The sequence below is a fragment of the Excalfactoria chinensis genome, chromosome 1 (assembly GCF_039878825.1).
Source record: "Excalfactoria chinensis isolate bCotChi1 chromosome 1, bCotChi1.hap2, whole genome shotgun sequence".
Classification (NCBI taxonomy): Eukaryota; Metazoa; Chordata; class Aves; order Galliformes; family Phasianidae; genus Excalfactoria; species Excalfactoria chinensis.
In genome coordinates, this window is record NC_092825.1 from 33,981,802 (window position 1) to 34,002,505 (window position 20,704).

The 20,704-nt window shown below is 42.2% G+C and overlaps 1 protein-coding gene across 2 annotated transcripts in view; it reads right to left on the reverse strand.

Annotated features, from left to right (window-relative positions):
* Positions 1-20,704, reverse strand: part of PTPRB (protein tyrosine phosphatase receptor type B) — a 60,727-nt gene that overhangs the window by 29,055 nt on the left and 10,968 nt on the right. Inside the window, exons 1-8 of one of the 2 annotated variants that reach the window (XM_072344521.1) lie at positions 18,555-18,738; positions 18,169-18,445; positions 8,698-8,976; positions 7,923-8,180; positions 6,311-6,574; positions 4,336-4,605; positions 2,336-2,596; positions 34-300 (exon numbers count right to left, since the gene is read on the reverse strand). In XM_072344521.1, coding sequence (XP_072200622.1) covers positions 34-300; positions 2,336-2,596; positions 4,336-4,605; positions 6,311-6,574; positions 7,923-8,180; positions 8,698-8,976; positions 18,169-18,445; positions 18,555-18,608 — 1,930 coding nt within the window. In that variant the 5' untranslated portion in view covers positions 18,609-18,738. Of the gene's footprint in view, positions 1-33; positions 301-2,335; positions 2,597-4,335; positions 4,606-6,310; positions 6,575-7,922; positions 8,181-8,697; positions 8,977-18,168; positions 18,446-18,554; positions 18,739-20,704 lie in introns of those variants that run through there. The other variant, XM_072344512.1, reaches the window with a different exon arrangement.

Below are 20,704 nucleotides of genomic sequence, written 5' to 3' on the forward strand. Positions count from 1 at the left end.
TCAGAAAGACTTGCTGGAATATTTCTTTTTTACCTGTCCTCCCCTCTGCAATTGTTTGCCTTGAAGATATCCCCCCACTGACAGTGGTGACAACAACTGAATAGAGTCCTCCAGGCTTCAGGGGATAGAAGTGGTATTCATTGGTTTCACTGGGAACAGTTTCATTCTTAATGACAACATTCTCATGAATCAGTAGTACTTGATATGAGTCTACATCTCCCAGTGCTTTTGTCCAGTTGGTGAACAAACTGTTGGTGGATCCCTGACTTGCAACAGTCAGACTGGTCACTTGGGCTGGCACTGCAAAGAAAAATGTCATTATGTTACTGAAGAGAAACAAAATAAAATAGCCACAGATAACCCAAGTTTAGTCACAATGAGGAAGTACATCAAAAGAGCTTTCCAATCTGGAGCCAGACTCAACAGGACTAAAAATAACCTGTAGACTGTTTCCTGTCTGATGGGATGTGGTCTATGGGAAACTATGGTACAGAAATGTCTCTCAGGCTTCAGCACAGCTTTTCTTGGTCAGACCAAATTGCCTCAAGATCAGATAACTGGAAGAGGCAGAATGTTATAAATGCCAATAAACAAAAGCCATCAATTTAGAAAATCATTTGTTTTTGTGAAGATAATTTCAAAGACAGCCTTTCATTCTCCTCTTGCCCTCCTAGTCTCCATCTCTTATTCCTATTAAATGGCAAACCAGTTTGATGAATGCCCCAAACAATCATCTGTACTTCAAAGAACTCTGTGTCAAGACTCTTGCATTTCAGGGGGTAATGAGATGGAGGGTTTTACTTTTTATGTCAGAAATCTTTAAGATAATAGCTTTAAACAAACAAAACTTTTATTTAAGCATAAGCTAGTGAACTCAGATAGACCAAAAAGGAAAAAGGAAGTCTACAAACAAACATTTAGCAGAAATTCCACTCAAAATACAGTAACTTCTTCCTAACTACTTCTGCTTATATGACCAAGCATAACTGAAACAATCCATTTGCTTTGGAAAATATGATAGTAAGCTTCTTGTTTCATATCAGCCTTTTTGCTGGATTAGCTATCATCAATAAAAGCTAAAAAAATCAGGCATGTAGCTGAAAAAAGGCAAATGCTGACCAATAAACTGGCAACAGAAACCCTACCTTTTTTTCTAACACTGTCACAGCATAATGAGATGCTCCAAAACACAGAAATGACGGATTGTTCCGCTAGAGATACTTCTATCATTATCTCGGGCTTCATTAAAAGCTGACCAACCTATGTAAGACCTACTTCTGTCATATTTAGAGCATTATTTTGAAAGTCGAGTAGCTTGTCCTATTGAGAAGAAGATTCAGAGGCCTGGAATGCTTATTGAGACTTGTATTCAAATTCACTGATGTTCCTCCTTTATTGCTTTGAATGTAATGCTGACACATTACCCCAGCATGATGTGTTTTCAGGCACTGATTCGTATTAGTGAAGCGGTACGCTGTAACCTCTATGCTTAAACAGGCTGTCTAAAGGGGTGTTAGGCAGAAGGAAGTATAATCCCAGCTATTCAATCACATACCAGATAAATTAAAGTTTAAGTCAAACTCTTAAGGAATTGGAAGGAGATGCAACACTTCAGTAAGGACCACTATCAAGTTGTAGGCATGATTAGGTTCATACACCAGCAGCTTACTTTCTCTTGGCTTTGCCAGACCAAAGCAGTATTCTAAGACTTTGTTAGCACTGAAGAATGCACAAGTCAAGCAGAGCAAAGGAACACATATGGTTTAAAACTTGCACACGTGCACAAAATTAGCACCCTGTAGGGGGTGGGAATGGGACTTCACTTGTGTCACAGTCATCATTCTAAGTAACAGATACGGAGTTTGGAATCAGATGAGCAGAGAGAATCAAAATATCTTTTCAAGGTCACATATGTTTTTTGTCTGTCAACCTTGGAATGTTTCCCCTAAATCAACATTTTCCTTTGTGTTTTTTTTCTTCCAGATGATGCATGCTTTCAATCAAGGAAGTGACTTTCCCCAAGATATGTAGTGAAAATTGTTCTTCTTATATGGAATCTTTTGTTAATGTAGATTGATCTGATATGATACAATATTTCAGAGAGAAGTTTTGCCAGAAATTACATATCTATTTTCCCCAAACTTCAAATAAATAGTGCAAGATATCCAGGAGTCACAAATGAGAGACCAGAAATGTGGCTCTTCTGTTGAAAAAGCAAACATAAATTGAAGAGTTTTGATATTTAGACACTGAGTTCATCCAGTTCACTACAAAGCAATCAAAGTAGATGATAGTTAACAGAAGCAAAGATCAAAATAGATTGACAGGACAGTACCTGTTCTTCCTTCCACTGAAGTCCAATTACTTAAAATCCCACTGATGGTGGTTATTGTTGCTGTGTATTTTCTTCCAGGCACCAGCTCGTTGAAAGTAAATTCTTTAGCTTCTTTTCCAAGCCCCTTTTTTATGACAGTGAGATCTCTGTCTCCCAGTGAAACCACATAGCTATCCCATTCTGCAACAGGGGTCACCCACATGACGCTAAGCGAAGACTCATTCGCATGCTTTACACGGAGCTGGAGAACAGGCTCTGGAGCTGCAGAAGTACATAAATATCACAGGAACATGCCTTGTAGTAAACATATGTGCATATTGCAAGCTGCTGTGAAGAATCAAACTAGAAATGTAACAGTAACGGAATTAATGAAGAGGAGATTCTTTACTTTTCTTAGGAAGTCTGTCTTACAAATACAGCATTTGTGCTGTTCTTCCAGCAACGGGTTGTGGCAGCAGATTTCAGCAGTGCATTATGGATGCAATGCTAAGGCTCAAAGGTTTAAACTTATGCCAAGACATATATTATAGTGCGAACAGAAATTCAGTGAAGTCAGTAAGCCTACTCTGGAACCATGGATGTTAGATAGGGCTATAAAACTTTTGTACTGTAAAATACATCTCGTTCAATTTAGCTGTGACAAACAAGGATGTAAACTACAGGGTCAGAGTGACATTGATTCTGTGCTGGTTTATATCTCAGTGAAGTTGGGAGAGATTCCCAATTTACAGTTGTATAAAAGAAGAAACTGACCTTTCTGCAGTGGATTTGTTTATGTGTGCATACATGCATGCACTCACAATCACAGAGCGCTTCTCACCTAATGTAGTCCCTGATCTGATTTTGTCTCATAATGAAATCCAACTCATGTTCCAAGAGCATGGGCTGACTTAAGAGACAACTAAATGACAACAGGGACTAATACCTGCTTCCTAACATGTACATATGTGCTTGAATGTGGATTTGTCACAGTTGCGATACACTCACTACATATACTGTTTATTGGACCATGTTCTCATCTCTGCCAGTCAAAAGTAACACCACAAGCTAAAGTTTTGTGTAATTTATATCAAAGTAAGCAAAATGAAAACCTGTCCTGGTTGATCAAACTGGTGAGAAGTTGGAGAAAATTTTAATTCTGCAGCTTCTACTGGTCTTGCCATTGTGCAAAATCAACCAAATGAAATCCTCATGATAAGTAAGGGCATAGTGGGAAAGGTGGCCACTAGAAAGGATGAGGATGAAGTTGGCTGGTCCCATCTTATTACACATTCTCCCGTGAGGTAAGACTCAGCCTTGACTCCTGCTTGACACTCCTTCTCCAAGTCTTCTCCTCCAAGCTGCACTTTTTTGTATTTACACAGCAGAACAATTAACAGCTATTTCTCAAGTTTGAAGCCATCAAATGTGGCTTCGACCAACACGCTCCAAAAAAATCTATTAATGTCACTGCAGTGTATACAGATTTCTTTTGGAAAAGCCGACTTAACTAACACCATTTTCTTTATGGAGCACAAGAACAAGAATTAGGATATAATGGAACAGCCAGTTTAACGTACACCTTAGCCATCTTTGGTTAACACTGTTGCTACTAATTTTAGTCATCGAGATCTGCAAGGAAACCAGTTTCCCACTGATTATACTGGTGAACAACTCAGTGAATTCTATACTGCTATATTTAAAGAACTACAAAGTGTACCTGTAACAGGTACAAAATGTAACCGAAACGTTGTGCATCTAGTGTTATGTATCTAGTGTTATGTCTCAGTCTCGACAGAATGATCTGCCAAAAGTTTCATTAATGTATTCATTGTAGAAATAACTCCTGAATGTTTTCACAGAAGTGTTAGAATAACAGTTTTGTTGATTCCAAGGAAACTTTAAAATATATATATATATTATTTGTGACATTTATTTGTGGACTCCCAAGCACTACATCTTTCTGACTGCCAGCACAGAAAAGGTTTGTATTTTCATGCCTCCTGGATAAGCACACTGACCTGTTCTCCCTGTACAGCTAGCCTTGCTCTGCAAATCACCACTCTCCACAATGACCTCAACTTCATACTGCCTGCCTGGGATGAGGCCCACATCATGGATGAGGTGCTCGGTCACGTTCTTTCCCAGGGTGGTGTTGAGCACCAGCGCAGAGTGGTTCCAGAGCAGCAGATGGTACCGCTCCCAGTCTCCCGCAGGGGGCAGCCAGTTCACCCGCAGAGTCCTCAGCCAGCCACCTCCACCAGCTTTCAGCTCAGAAACCTTCCGGGGAACTGAAACACAGAGATGGAGTGCGTCATTCTCAAGTGGGGGATTTTGGGCAAGACATAACTGGACACTGGCACGACATGCCTCAAAACACAGCTACTGTAAAGGAACTCAGATCAGTTTAAGCAGCCTGAGGGGTCTTGTAACAAAGGAAGGTGCTCTTTTTGAAGAAATTTGTACTCTTTCCCCTGCACAAATCACTCCCATTTTCATTCTTGGTTTCTGACAAAAGAAATTTGCTTTTTAGCACAGGGAAAATCTCCGCTGTGCACCTCTAAAGTGCATCCTGCAGGTTTCAGTTAGCTTCCTAGCTACTTCCTGGAGTTAATTAAGTTAATTTAGAAACTGTATATCATTTTTTTTGTAAGTTAAGGCCAAATTTCCATCACTACAGGCCAAACTGTAGGCTCAACAACAGAAATGCAAACCCTAACAGCTTCTTCCACAAGTGCCTTGTATGTCCTAGACCTCTCACATGTAAGGCAAAAAGGTTCTAACCTCAGTTTATTACAGCATTCACTCAGTCTGTTCCTTCACTTGAAGGATCCTGAACTTGCTCAGTCATCCTGCCCTTCTGCTGTCAGCCTCACTGGAATAGGGCTCTGGCAGCCCTGACTACTGAAACTTTTCTGATTTTCATGGAATAATTAAATACTAAGTAAACTAAGCAGATACTGTTAGATGCAGATCTTTACCTTAGGATACCTCTGATTTACTGTTAAGACACTCCAAGATGACCACTGGAGCCCTAAAACCATCACTAAATATTAATTGCAAGACTAGAGTTGTGCTCCCATTTATGCACTGGGTTAGTTAATACTTAATTGCTCAGTACCTAGAAACGATTGAACAATTTCTAACAGCACAGAATACTTACCAGTTTCATTTCCCACAAGCATAGCTGGATATCAAACCTAGGGTTGTTTAGTTGCAAATTACAAATATTCTCTAAAATAAATTCTCTCTGTCTCTCATGCAGAATTTATATTCATTGGCTCTGAATTTATTAGCAATTTAGGTATGTTTTCTTCTTCTATTTATGTATTTCTCTCATCTAAATTTTACTTGGGTTGGGCTGGTGTGGAAAAGATTATATGTCTCTTTGGTGGTAGGGCTGTAGAAGTATGCCAGGGCTTTTCTGATTCAGAACTCATAAGAGATGCCTGAGAGAAAATTACACTTCTGAAAGAAGACAAATAAAACAGAATCCAGCTCTACTCAGGCTGCCACATGCCTTCCTTAGTCCATGCTGTTGTCAGCAAAGAAAGCTAAGACCTAATGTCTTCCTTTTTGAAAATTTGTGTCTGGAGCAAGAGATAGTATTAGAACATGTAAAATGACTTAAAAATCCAATAACAATTTGACTACATGCAAACTTTCCTGTAATGTAACTCATTTTACATAGTATACTGAGTTGAACGCAAGGCATGGAATACTGTAGAACAGTTTTGGAATGGATTCACCCAACTGTAAGATCCCAAAATGCACTACTGTTTCCTGGTCCCAAGGTATGCTGTAGCAGCTTTTGGCTGTCACATTAACTGTTGCCAAGGAGTCAGTAAAGAGTACTCTAGGAACAATACTGAACAATACTGAAATACCGCATTTCGTCTGGAATCCAAATCATTTTTGCTCCTGAAATGACTTTCCTCAAGGACAGCACAAGCAAAAATAGCATTGGTTGAAATGTTCTTACTGAAGCAGACTTACATGTCCTGCCAGTTGCCATCTTATCAGTAAACAGTTCGCCACTGATTGTGCGGGCAGTAATCTGATAAAGACGTCCTGGAGTTAGTTTGTCAAAGTGAGTCTCTGTGATCGCTGGCTGTAAAGTTTTGACTTCTTTAACTGATCTAAGATGAGACAGAGTGATGTTATAGAAATCGACGCTTCCTGAAGGTCTCCTCCACTTAACTTTTAAAGTATCGAAGCTGTCATCATTAGTCACTGTCAAATCTACGACTTCAGCTGGGGCTAAAAAAAAAGACAATAAGAAAGAGAATAAAACATTTCAACCAAAGTACTTCTCTGTTAAAAAAACAAACAAACAAACAAACAAACAACTTTCCATTTTCTCAATTTTGAAGTTCTTAACCTGCTTTGCATTTTTTTCCACTGGCTTTTCAAAGTGCAGCTATTTCATAGTCCAGATTTTAAAAAGGCCACGGATAATATTTTCAGCTCAAATTATAAACTCTAAGTATCAGAAAATCACAGAATCACCAAGGCTGGAAAAGACCTTCAAGATCATCTAGATCAACTACCAATATTTCCCCACTAAACCATGTCCCTTAGAACAATATCTACTCATCCAAGGATGGTGACTCAACCACCTTCCTGGGCAGCCTGTTCTAATGCCTGACCACTCTCAAGAAATTTTTCCTAGTATGTGCCCTCTCCTGGCACAACTTGAGGCCATTCTCTCTAATCCTGTCATTAGTTACATGGGAGAACAGGACAACCCCCACTTCACCATAACCTTCTTTCAACAGCTGCAGAGAGCTGTAAGGTCTCCACTGAGCATCCTCTTCTCTAGGCTAAACAATCCCAGTTCCATCAGCCACTGTCTCTGTAAAACCTGTGCTCCAGACCCCTCAGGATCATTGTCACTCTTCCCTGGACGTGCTCCAGGGCCTCAATGTCTTTCTCGTAGTGAGGGGTTCGAAACTGAACACAGTACTCAAGATGTGGCCTCACCAGAGTTGAGTACAGGGAGATGATCGCTTCCTTGGTCTTGCTGGCTACACTATTTCTGATACAAGCCAGGATGCCACTGGCCTTCTTGGCCACCTGAGTACAATGCTGGATTTAAAACAGCATTTAACTCCATTCACTACCACCCTCTGGGTCTGGCCCTTCAGCCAGTTCTTCACCCAGCAAAGAGTGTACCTCTCCTAGTCACGGGCTGTAAATGAGAATCAGGGAGTTAAACATTTTTCAGTGATGCAAAATAACCAGACTACGTACTGTCTCAATTCACTAAGAAAGTTGATACAGAAGTTAAGAACCTATTTCATTTGTGACACCATTCCAGTTGGGCTCAAATTATTGATAACTTCAAATACTTGATGGGGCTGACTATACTAAGCAGAGCAGATAGGTCTACAGAGACAATTTAAAAGCTAATTTAGCAGCTAACTTTGCTGTGATGATCACTTAGGAAGCTAAATTAACTGAAGGAGTCTGTAACTTCCTCTACAGTCTCTGAAGAGAAACACCTGTCAAGGGTAACTCAGCCATTTGTTATTCTTATGTATGTTCTAATATAGTTAAATTATAATCTTAGCTTCTTGTTCTGTTGTGACAAATTCTGAAATCATACCTGTCCTAACTATTTGAAAAGCAGTGCTCTCCAATTCTGCAGCTTGGGTTATCACAGAGAGGTTATACAGATGTCCAGCCGTAAGCCCAGAAAAAGTGTAAGAAGTCAGAGGACTTTCTTGATGACTCTCATGAACAGTGCCACGATTATCAAATAACACCAGCCTGTACAGATCCACGTGCCCAGAGCCAGGAGACCAAGAAGCATGGATACTGTCTGTCTTGACAATAACTTGGATGCTCTCCACAGGGGATGGTACTATTGGAATAAAAAAAACAATACATGCTTAAGGCCTAATGGCCATCTCCACAATTTCAGCAACCCTGAACAGACTTAATTTTGAAATATGTTGAATTTCTTTAGGGATAGTGAAAATCTAACCCCAGACTTATGGCCAATTAGGTAACAAGAGTCCTCCATTTCTAGCAAATGCTTTGTTACATTAGTCAGTCATATTTTCTTCACAGAAGGGACCTCAAGAGATCAACAAGTCTAAACTGCCTGTCAAAGCAGGTACCTTACAATAGATCACACAGGTAGTTGTCCAGACAGGTCTTCAGTATCTCCATAGAAGGAGGCTCCACAACCTCTCTGGACAACCTGTTCCAGCGCTCTCTCACCCTTACTGTAAAGTTCTTCTGCACATTTCTATGGAACTTCCTATGTTCGTGTTGATTTATAATCAGTAGATATACATATATATATTTTGCCAGGTAGAAGAATTATATAAATTCTCTAATTTTTAAGCACAGAACTACAGTGAAGGAAGTCCTACCAGTAGATCCATTTATGCGAAATTCTGGGGTACTTTTATTTCCAGCAACTGCAGTGAGGACAATACTGTATTTATTCCCAGGGACTAGGCCAGTAAAAGTTTCTTCAGTTTTTGAAAATCTTCCTGGTATGGAGGATTCCTGTAGCTTTTTATTACTGTGATCAAATAGTACTATATTATACGAGTCCACCTTTCCTGGAGAAGGATCCCATTGAACCTGTAAACTTGTGAATGTCGTTTTCTCCTTATTAATTTCAAAACGAGGTGGTGGTAAAGGATCTGTAGTTAAAACAAACAAACAAACAAAAATCAATAGCAACACCAACAACAAAAGAAGAAAAACGAAAACATAAACCAGTATTTCTTGCATTGGGACTGTAAGAAGCTCTGTGTGGTACTAAAAAAATAACAACAAACTTCCACAACTCTCTGTTTTCATCATCATCCTGTCAATGCTCTTCAAAAAGTCTTCTCCATTTCTGAACAACAAATTACTGAAACCTGCTTTCAAGAGACTCCTACAGAATTCAGAAATGTTACTCGTGTATATGTGTACATACTCATATACACGTTGCTACAGAAAAGTGCTTGCAGTTAGTTGTGGATGTAAATCATGAGCTTGAAAATCTGAGGATTAGTAAAACAGTAAGTACTGTAATAAGAAACATCAAAACAAACAAAAAAACCCAAACACAGATAATACTCAATGCCTCAATATAACATAGCTTTCACCACTGACTTTCACTTCCAAGCTTCCTAGCACTCACACATAAATACTATCAGTAACTCAGCAAAAGGACCACAATTCTTTGTTTTTCATATTACTTTCAACCATTTACAATAGAATAAATATGCTTTTCTGGTATAGTATTGTTTATAGAAATCTAAGAAGTCCAAGCAGTACCCTGGACAAACCTTTAAGAAGAAAAAATGATAATAATAATTTAATAACTTAATTATAACTATTACTCAGAAAAGCACTATGTGGTCATTATGTTATATTTATATGTTATATATTACACTCTAAAGGGATGTCAACCATTCACCAAAAGACTGGTTGTTTGTTTCCTCCTAGTATATTTCATCTCTCACAAGTCTTCATGCAAATCCAAAGAAATGTACTGTATGTCAGTGTATTAAGGCATTGACATTTCTATCTCCCAATAAGGTTAAACAATTGCATAATAAAAATTCATTAATACAACCCAGTGCAGAAAATAAAGTATTCACAAGCCAGGAAGTAAAAGAATAAAGGTTTCCCAACAACTGAACAATTAAATTTGGCTTCCATGGGAGTGTGCTCTTTGCTGTTCTTGCCTAGCAAACAAGGAGTGGAAAGGACATCCATTTTATGCATTGGAAATGGTATCCGTGACAGGGTTTCAACTATCTGCATCTCCCTCATAAGGAGAGCTTTAAGTTAGGAAGAGAGAAAGGTGGAAGGTTAACAAGCAGACCTGTGAAGGCTGCTAAACAAAGGGTATGGGGTGATGTGATGGGGTGGGACAAGAATACCAACAAAACGGTGACTGAGCAGAGTCACCTGCAGCACTTGCAGGTTATCAAGGGTATGTCTACAATGCACCATTACAGAGAAATATCTCGGACCTTTTCTAGGAACACAATATACTGGGTTAAGCATCCTAAGCTAAAAAGTGTCCAGTATGGGGAACAGACAAGATGAATAAGAGATCAGGATCATGGAGATGTGGCAGGATGGTTCTCATGACTGGAGAGTTGCAGTGGAAGGACACAGGCTCTTTAGTAAGGACGGGCAGAAGAGACAATGAAGGGATATCACCCTTTATGCCAGTGACCAGCTGGAATGCATGGAACTCTTGCTGGGGGATGGATGGAGAGCCAACTGTGATCTTATGGGTTAGGATTAGGGGGAGGACAGGGCCAAGCCACATTATAGTGGGGATGTGCTACAAGCCACAAGACCAAGAAGACCACATGAATGAGGCTCTCTATAGACAGATAGGAGCAATCTTATGTTCACAAGTTCTGGTCCTCATGGGAGACCGCCTGGGTATCTATTGGAGGGAAAACACTTCAGGGCATAAACAATCCAGGAGGTTCTTGGAATGCATTAATGGTAACTTTCTTCTCTATATGATAGAGGGACCAACAAGGAGAGGTGCTGTGCTGGGTCTCGTTCACACTAACAAGGAGGGGCAGGCTGGTGAAGAATGTGAAGGTCAAGAGCAGCCTCAGCTACAGTGATTGTGATTGTGATATAGCAGAGTTGAAGGTCATCACGACAGTGACAAGTACACACAGCAAGCTCAGAACCCTGGATTTCAGGAGAGCAGACTTTGACCTCTTTGGGGATCCACAAAAGCCCTAGAAGGAAGAGAGGCTCAAGAAAGCTGGTTAATATTTAAGGATCAGCTCTTCCAAATTCAAGAATACATCCCAACAGAGAGGAAGTCAGGCAAAAATGCCAGGAGGTCTGTATGGATGAACGAGGAGCTCATGGACAAACTCAAACACAAAAATGAAGTAAGGCTGGAAGAAAAGAGAATTAACCTGGGAGAAATGCAGAGATATTGTGGGATTGAATGCACCCTTAGCCAGTTTGCAGATGGCACCAAGCTGAGTGGAACAGTTGACACACTAGAGGAAAGGGATACTAACCAGAGGGACCTGGATAGGCTTGAGAGGTGGGCTTATGCCAACCTCATTAAATTCAACAAGGCCAAGTGCAAGGTTAGGGCTTTTCAGCCTGGAGAAGAGGAGGCTCTGAGATCACTTAATGGCCTTCCAGTACCTGAAAGGGGCCTACATGAAATCTGGGGAGGAACTTTATATAATAAAGGCATTTAGTGAAAGGACAAGAGGGAATGGTTTTAAAACGGAAGAGGGTAGATTTAAACTAGATATCAGGAATAAATTATTTACTGTGAGGGTGGTGAGACACTAAACAGGCTGCCCAGAGAGGCTGTGAATGCCCCCTTACTGGAAGCATACAAGACCAGGCTGGATGGGGCAACCCAGTCCAGAGGGTGGTGTCCCTGCCTATAGCAGGGAGTTGGAACTTGATGATCTTAAAGGCCTCTTCCAACTCAAACCATTATATGATTCTATGACTGTCAGATCATCCAGGGAAGGCATGAGGAAAGCTAAAGCCCTAACAGAATTTGGCCTGGGATGTTGAGGGCAACAAGAAAGGTTTGTACATGTACATCACTTACAAAAGGAAGACTAGGGAAAACATGAGCCCACTATGAAATGAAACCAGACAGCAGGTTACACAGAACAGTTAGAAGGCCAAGGCACTGAATGCGTTCTTCGCCCCAATCCATACCAGCAAGACAGGCTGTAAGGAGTCTCAAGTCGCAGAGACTAGGGTGAATGGATGAAGCAAGGAAAACTTAAAACTTGGAACAGGATCAGGTTAGGGAATAATTAAGCAAAATGGACATTCTCAAGTTCACGGATCAAGACAGGATGCACCCAGGATTGATGAGGGAGCTGGCAGATGTGATTTCAAGGTTGTGGCTGATCTTAGCAACAGGGATAAATGCCCAAAGACTACAGGAAAGCAAATGTCATTCCTATCTTCACGAAGGGCAGGAAGGAGAACATGAAGAATTACAGGTCAGTCAGCTTCACCTCAATCCCTGGGAAGGTGATGGAACAGGTAATCCTGGAAACCATTTCCAGGCACACAAAGGAGAAGAGAGTCATCAGGAGCAGTCAGCAGGCATTCATCAAGGGGAAGTCACATTTGACCAACCTGATACACTTCTATAATGACATGCCCAGTCTGATGGATGAGGGGAGAGCAGTGGATATTGTTCTCCTGGACTTTAGTGAGACCTTTGACAACATCCTCCATAAGATCCTCATAAAGAAGTATGGGCTGGATGAGCAGATAAGTGAGGCAGATTAAAAAACTGGCTGAATGCCCAGGTCCAGAGGGTGGTGTCCAGTGGCACAAAGACTAGTTAAAGTCCAGTAACGATCACAGTACTCCAGGCATCAGTGCTGGGTCTGTTTAACATCTCCATTAATGATCTGTATGATGGTATACAGTGGACTCTTGGTAAATTTACAGATGATGTGAATGAAACTGGAGGGTGTAGCTGACTCACTGGAGGTTCATGCTGCCAAATTGATAGAAGTCAGCTTTGCAGAACAGCACCCCAGAGTCCTGGTGGCCTTCAAGTCAAATAGGAATCAGCAATGTTCCCTTGCCACTAAGAAGGCTAATGGTATTCTTGGCTGCATTAGGCAAGATATGGTCAAGAGAAGTGATCCTTCTGCTCTACTCAGCATTTGTGTCCATGCCTTGAGTACTGTGTACAGTTCTGGGCTACGGAGTAAAAGAGAGACATGGCCATAATGGAGAGTCCAACACAGGACTACCAAGATGACTGAAGGGCTCAAGCACCTTCAAAAGCTATACAGACATAGTTCTGGGTGATCTGCTCCTGGTGTTCCCATCTGAACATGGCAGTTGGACCTGATGACCTCCAGAGGTGCCTTCCAACCTGAGATCTCTGTATCAGCAGTGCTTTAAACACTGGTGAAGACCATTTTTTTTTTCCAGTGCAGCCATTCCTGCCCCTTTCCCTAACCAAGGCAGATGAAAGAGTATAAGATCACCTCCCATTCTAGGAATACAGTGATGGGAATATCATGGGGATAGGGGCTTTTAAGCTGTTCTTCTCCAGAAGTTTCATTGCTTCTTAGAAAACTGATGAGAATGTATGATACAAGATTTGGATGGTATGCTCTGTCAAACAAAGCATTTCAAAAGAAAAATACAATTACAGTGTCCCCTTGAACCTAGTTCTCTGCTCAAATCCACATTCCTGCTATGGACCACAGGGACACTGTTGATATTCAATCAATCAAATGAATAAAATAAATAAATAAAAATAATAACTATCTTCTTTTCTTGAACCCTTTCTTTAAAAAAAAAGAAGTAAAAATAATTAAACTCAAGTCAAAATCTGAGCACATCAAATTCGGGCCAAATAAAACTTCACCCAGTTACAGCAATTGAAACTGAAGGTTTTAATAAAAAGTGTCAGGAAATCTTAACAATAGGCTAAGAGTACCAGCTCCACCTATACAGTATGCTAAGAGACTAAAGACTATAATGCTGGCAAAAGTGAATAGCAGGGACTTGTTGCTTGAGGGCAATTGCTTTAATCAGAAGAAGTCAAACTTGGGGAATTTGAAGTAAATTCCAGTGCTATGTATGATCAGATACACAGACGGCTGAGAAAGTTTTAATTTGGCCAATAACCAGAAACAGTCATGCTATAATTGTCAAGAAGTTCAACTCTCCCTGACAAAGTTAGGATAAGGTAGACTGGTCACCAGTCCTGCAAAAGTAATCAACACTGTAATCCACATTATTTGTCAAATACTACAAGACACCTCCTACATTTTTAGAAGTGCTTATACTATCCTAATCAATCTGCCTTCCAAGGTGCATCGAGAGAAAATGAGGGAAAAAAAAGAGTTGCGTGCCTAGAAGGTGAAGTTCAGAAATTCAGACTTTATCTAATCTATCTAGTCCAGAAAACAAAACACTCAGTGCTCTGTACATCCGTTAGAACAAAGGAACAATGAGATTGGGAAGTGCCTGGGCTGAAAGAGCCCTGGATGGAAACAAACACTTAAAAGGCCATTTACATTGTTATACAATTCTCTGCTGGCAACAGTACAACAGTGATATATCACAGACATAAAATATTTTCAAAGATATTTTATGTACCATTTAATATTATATGAATTAATGTCTCTTGGTCTACAAAGTCTAGAAGACTTGATGTTGCTTGAATTACATTGCACCTTCATTTTAACTTCTGAGAGGGAGAATCTGCTTTGAGGACATTGCTGCTATAAACATATTTTATAGAAACAACTGATATAGTTTCATCAAGTCCCCATGACGTGACTCCCAAATCCATTCTGTAAGCACAAAATCACCCCTGCAATATGCAGGAGAAAAAAGAAAGAAGTAACTGAGATAAGTGAGTGCTCAGGTCTGAGGATGGGGAATTCCTGACTTCCACTCTCAGCTCTCTTCCTACCAAATCATTTGCTTTTTTCTAGTTATCCCTTTCTAGAAAGCAGTAAATGTTGCCTACTTTCCAAGATTTTTTCTGAAGCAAAAAGGTTTCATTTCACTGTTATTAAGTGCAAATGCCCATTTCTTTTGGCTGACATGCGACATCAAATCTTCAGAACAACCTACATAACTTTTGGGTGTTTTTTGCACTCTGCCTTTTGAGACAATGTTCACCACCACTACGGTTGATTGAGGATTATCGGATTATACAGCCTATAGTTGGAGCCACATCACAGCAGTTGTTCTTACACATAGCTAATAAATCAGATTTATCCCAAATGATTTGAAATTGATGAACACGTGGCCAAGCTCTGCTTCTGGCTTTTACAGCTGGGCACCACAATGGAAAAATACTCTGCTGGTCTGTTTCTTAGATGATAAAAATTTTTAACCTCTTTTCATTCAAATATTTAGCAATTTGTTTGGACAAATATTTATTTACCTGTTAGTTCTTTCAGTACAGATAAGTTGGATTAAACAGAAACAAAATATATCATTGTAATAATTTTGTAAAAAAAAAAAAAAAGTCAAAAATCTTATCTCTAAGCCTATTTTTGAAGATTTATTTGAAAGGAAGGAAATTCTCCAGTTGTTTCTCGTGGCTCTCAAGACCAGCATTTTACTTCTGAATTTCAATTCAGAATCAAAATTCATAAGTTTAACTATAAATTAGAATCTCGTCATACACTGCTGCTTTTAATTGCAGATTAGCTTCAAGAAACCTACAGCCATTTCCTGAAGACACACTAACAACATACATAGCTATGCAATTGCTCAGGCATCTGGAGAATTGAGGATGCAAAATGTATTTTTTTTGAAATCAACAAAGGCATAATACCATCTTTTGTCATACAGTAGCTCTTAGTAACGGAGTTCCACTGAGATCAATAAAGAAAACAAGAATGCACCAGCAGGTGCATACACTGTCCCAATATCAGAATGTCAAACATGCCAACTAGTTACACTGTTTTATATGTTGTTTTATATAAGTACACTAAACCATGCATCAAATGGTAGATATTAATCTTTTATTAACTAAATACTCAGACTCATGTTCGCTCACATCTGTAAATTCAGGTTTTCTGTGGAAAATGTAATTGCAGTGCCCTTTCTTCATTTCCCATTCTATCAAAATAGCACAGCTGCCAACATTACATATGAGTTTGCATGTATGTGCATGCTAGGCTTATACAGTGTGCAAGTGATTGCATTTGCAACCATTTTTTTAAGGATCTATTTTAGTTCTCCTTTAGAGGATTAAGTACTTGCCTCTTAAATAATCTGTAGATAAAATTTTCATTGAGTAAATAGATGTAAAGGACTCTGCCTCAGTGGACTAGTGTGCTTTACTGCATCACTGCTCCTACTTATTGGGTATCAGATATATGCATTCAGATTCAGGTTCCTAATTTAATTTAAGCTCCTTATATGGTCAGTGGAGAAAGCTGGACACCTCCAAAGGGCAGCTTTCTTAGACGTACTGCTCAGGAAGGGAACCTCACCGAGTAGCAAGGTCAGACATCATATTTTTAGATGGCTCATGATAGCTCAGTTCCGCCACCATTCAAGTCAGTGGGAATTTTGTTTACAATATGGTTGAAAATATTGCTCATACTCCCATATCCATCCAATAGTTTCCAGGAACATATACCATAAATGGAAAGTACTGACACCAACTTGGAATGGTACAGGTGAAGAGAGCTTCGAGAAAACTGGCTTTAAATGCTGCCCCTAGTGGAAACACACAGAGGAATACAGAACTGGACCTCATTCTGTACTGAAATGCATAGTATAGACAATACAACATAAGGTTGATGGGGGGTATAACAAACCCTAATCTATCATTTAGATTAAGTTCTGGAGCTACATCCATATTTTAAACACTATCAAGCAACACAAGAGATGCAACTGAATTAAGAGATGTGAGAAACCATGGAGCAAACTGACCAGCTGAATTGGAAGGAAACCACATCTCCTCTATTCTTATTTCATACTTTTGACAAATCTCTGCTATGCAATCCAAACAGAAACCACACTTCAACTACTGTCAGCTAATTTGTAGCATTTCAGCTTGAACCTGTAATCAGTCTTTTCACTCTGACATCAGCTACACGTATTGCTGATACACTATAGCTACAATCAGAAGTTGCATTGGTCACTTTTATCATCTCACAGTCTTGCAAAATGCATTTACTGATAAAAAGGCATAAGTGACATATACAAACTACTGAGTAAACAATTATGCATTAACCAAAATGTGATTTAAAGGGCTATCTTTTCCTCTACCTCATCTCAAGTGTCCCTTCTTAGAGCTCTAGTACCTGGCACTGATGGTGTTTCATACCTGTCACCCTGATAATGGTTGATTTATTCCTTCAATTTTAAATTACAAGTTATCAGTCTTAGAAAAGGTTGAATTGTACATGATCTAGACCTAAACCACTGCTTGCATATAAAGTATTTCTTGTTTTTATCAAGAGACACTACTTGTGCTTAATGTATACCAACCACACCAGAAGACTTGCCACTAGACTTTTTTAAGCTTCAGCTGCCAAGGCAAATGAATGGAAGGTATTTAATGTATTTGTAGAGTTACTGCAGGGAAAAGAGTCTGACAGTAAATGAGGTGAACAAGCAACTGCAAAGTGTTTAAGCAACTGCTAAGTGCTTAGCTGCCATAGGCTTCAACACTAAAGATACTAAGATACCTCTCTGATGCTAAGATTTTAGGACTAAATCAGGAAGGCATTTAATGACGGACCTTATTTAAGACATCTCAGTTTTAAGGCTTGTGTTAGCACCTGTGAGAGGCTGGACTGGCCACCATCATCCTTAAAAAAACACTGATACACACAGAAAGAGTCCCGTTCTGCCACTGCAGTTGGTTGCTCAGCATGGCTCTGCTTCACAGTGCTGCGTTATTCACATGCACACACAGACACACACACACACAAAGGGCTCTGCAGGAGGATTTTCAGCCGGTTGTGGATCCAGCACGGCCATGCTCCTCACACATCAGCCCATCGTAACATCTTAGTGACACTCAGCACAAAGGGACACGCAAGAAATCTCAGCCCTTCTTTCTGACTTCTAGACTTGGATGAGATGGGAGAAAACAGTACGACACAGCATTAGAAAGAATGAAACGGTGAGTTACCCCTGAAGAGCGGTCATGACATCGACTGCACTTTAAACCACAACGACTATTGCTGTCACCTGAGGAACTACGAAGTCAATAGGTTTGGGTGAGCAGAAAGGATGCCACCGGTCACTGCTTCTGAAAGCACTGCTCCAGGGGCTGAGGAGCGGCAGAACGCGCTCATCGCCGCCCAAACCTCCCTTCCAGCCCGCCGGGCCGGCTTTAGGCAGCAGATTACCTGTCTGCAGGGTGACGTTGGCGGGCTCCCCGTCGGCGAGCGGTTCGATGCGGAGGTGGTACCACGTCCCGGCTTCCAAGTCCCGCACGGTGCAGCCGTAGGAACCGTTGCCGGCGCTGGCGGGCCGGCAACCGGCGGGCCGTCCGTCCTCGGAGCGTCCCGTCACGTTGAAGTTGCAGGCGTGAACCGCGGCGCTCCAGCGCAGCCAGGCGCTCCGTGCGGCCACGCGGCGCTCCGTCAGGTTGGCGCTGCATCCCGCAGCCTCCCCGAGCGCGGCCTGCGGAGAGAGCGGGCAGAGCGCTGCGACACCCGCCGGCAGCCGAGCCATCCCACGGCCGGCCCCGCTGCCGCCCTCGGGGCAAACCCACCTGCGCTGCCCTCCTCACCTCGCTGAGCGCCAGCACCGTGCACAGGGCGAGTCCCGCTCCATAACTCAGCATCGCCACCCGCTTTTATCCGCGGAACCCCTCGCGGGGAGGGGGGAGGATGAAGAAGGCGAGCGGCCCGCGGACCCTGGGGGCGCCCCCCGGCCCCGCTCCCCGCCGGGCTGGCTCCCCGCGGCGGCCGCCCAGCCAGCCCTCCGCCGGGCCGCCCGCTTGCTGCATGCGCTTGGGGCTGCCCCGGGCGCCTCGCCGCCTCCCTGCGGCCGGGGGGGGGGGTAGAGGGGGGGGACGGCGGCAGCGGGGGTGCGCGGGAGCTGCCCGGCGGCCGAGGAGGAGCGGGGGGCGGAGGAGGCGGGGGAGGCGGCCGCCGCTTCCCACGCTGCCATTCTGACCCGGGCTGACTCCGCTGGAGCCCTTTCCGCGGACTTCCGCAATCAAAAGGCGATTTCCTCGCTGCTCGATGCGGGGGTGGTGTCCCGGGGCCCATGACAGACGGCGCGGGGGGCGCGGGTCGTCTTCGGCGGTGGGTCCCGGGACGCCGCCCCTGAGCCCTTCCCTCCCCCTGGTCCCCGGCTCCTCTCCCCTCACTTTCCTCTCAGCCCACTCTGCCACCCTACCTCCCTTACTTCCTCGCTGCTTCCTCCCTTGTCCCCTTCCCCACGGGGCTCCCACTCCTTAGGGTCCCTCGCGTGGGTTTTCTGCCATTTTGCACCTCCTGCCCTCCTCACCTCACCTGCCCCTCACCTCACGCCCACCTCTCTACATGCCTGCCTTGTCTCCTTTAGATCTCAGCCATCCCAAAACGTCCCTTCCTGCACGGCTGATCCCCACTATCTGCCCTGAGGACAGCCTCAGGAGCAGGCAGGGTGCATCGTGCACCTCCAAGGCCTCCCTCATCCCTCAACACTATGGCAGGAATCATGAGGCCAGGAGGGCTCCAGCAGAGCCCTCCACCAACCTTCTGCCTTTAGTCCCATATTCAGACAGAGGAGCAGCCCGTGTATCAAGGGCCAAGCTTTTTGTTTTGCTTTGCATCAACGCCTGTCCTTGAAATATTCCCCAGAATAACTCCCAAGCTAAAATTACACACCAGAGAAAGCAAAAAGACACTGTGTTTAAAGAAAGCACAGAACAGGCCACGAGCAACTCTGAATTCAACTATAGCTGCAACACAGCTCTCTGGTTCTGTCACACACACCCATTTCCTTTTATTTAAGTTTTCAGCCTCTTAAAACTCATGTCTGTGCAGATGTGGGGTGGGGTGAGGGAGAAAAATCACTGTTAAAATTGTTCTGGTCTGTCAGATACTCAGATGGGCAATAACCTAGAAGCCACTGGGTAAATCTGTGGTTGCATAAAGGGGGAAGAATTCAACATGTTTTTCAGATGGAAGTGGTGCTTCTGTGCATCTTTCTGTACATGCATACATGGTTTTGACTTCTAAAAGCAGCAGCTCAAGCAAGTTCACCCCTGTTTCGCTTTTGCCCTGGGTTGATATTCAGGGAGAAAAAACATGCTGCCATTTAAAAATGTCAGTCTGCCTTTCACAACAACTGCTGCTGTAGCATTCTGAGGGGCATTCACCTGTCAAACGTGGTGCAGATAGCTGAGTAACCTTAGCTTGCACTGGGAAACCAGAGGTTTTAGCACTGGTGGGTGGTGACCTGTGCTTGTGGAAACCTTCGTTTGTCCCAGTGCAGCTCCATGCATGGTCCTAGGGACCTGGCACAGACAGTGTTGAGCTTCATGCAGCAGACTTATGATGACTAATAACTTTAGAAACAATAATCTTACTTGATAAATATATATTGATCATTATGTAATTGTCAAGCTCACTGCGGAGCTAAATCTCCCTTGGAATAAATGCTTTACATACTACAGATAAAACAGAAATGTCTTGGAAATGTCTGTCTTTTCCAGTTAATGTAAGTTCATGCATGGAGAAAAGTCATGTTGCTGCTTCTCACCATCACACCAAAATTAGAAATTCTTACTTTATTGCTCTTGTCATCGTGAAATCCTTAACCTGTTCTAGTTGAATTAGTAAGAAAATGCAGGTTTCTGGCTTGTGGGACTTCTTTCTATACATCACACAAAGCTGCTTCGGAAGTCATGTCTACCACAGATGTCTATGCCAACACTGGAGTAAAGCA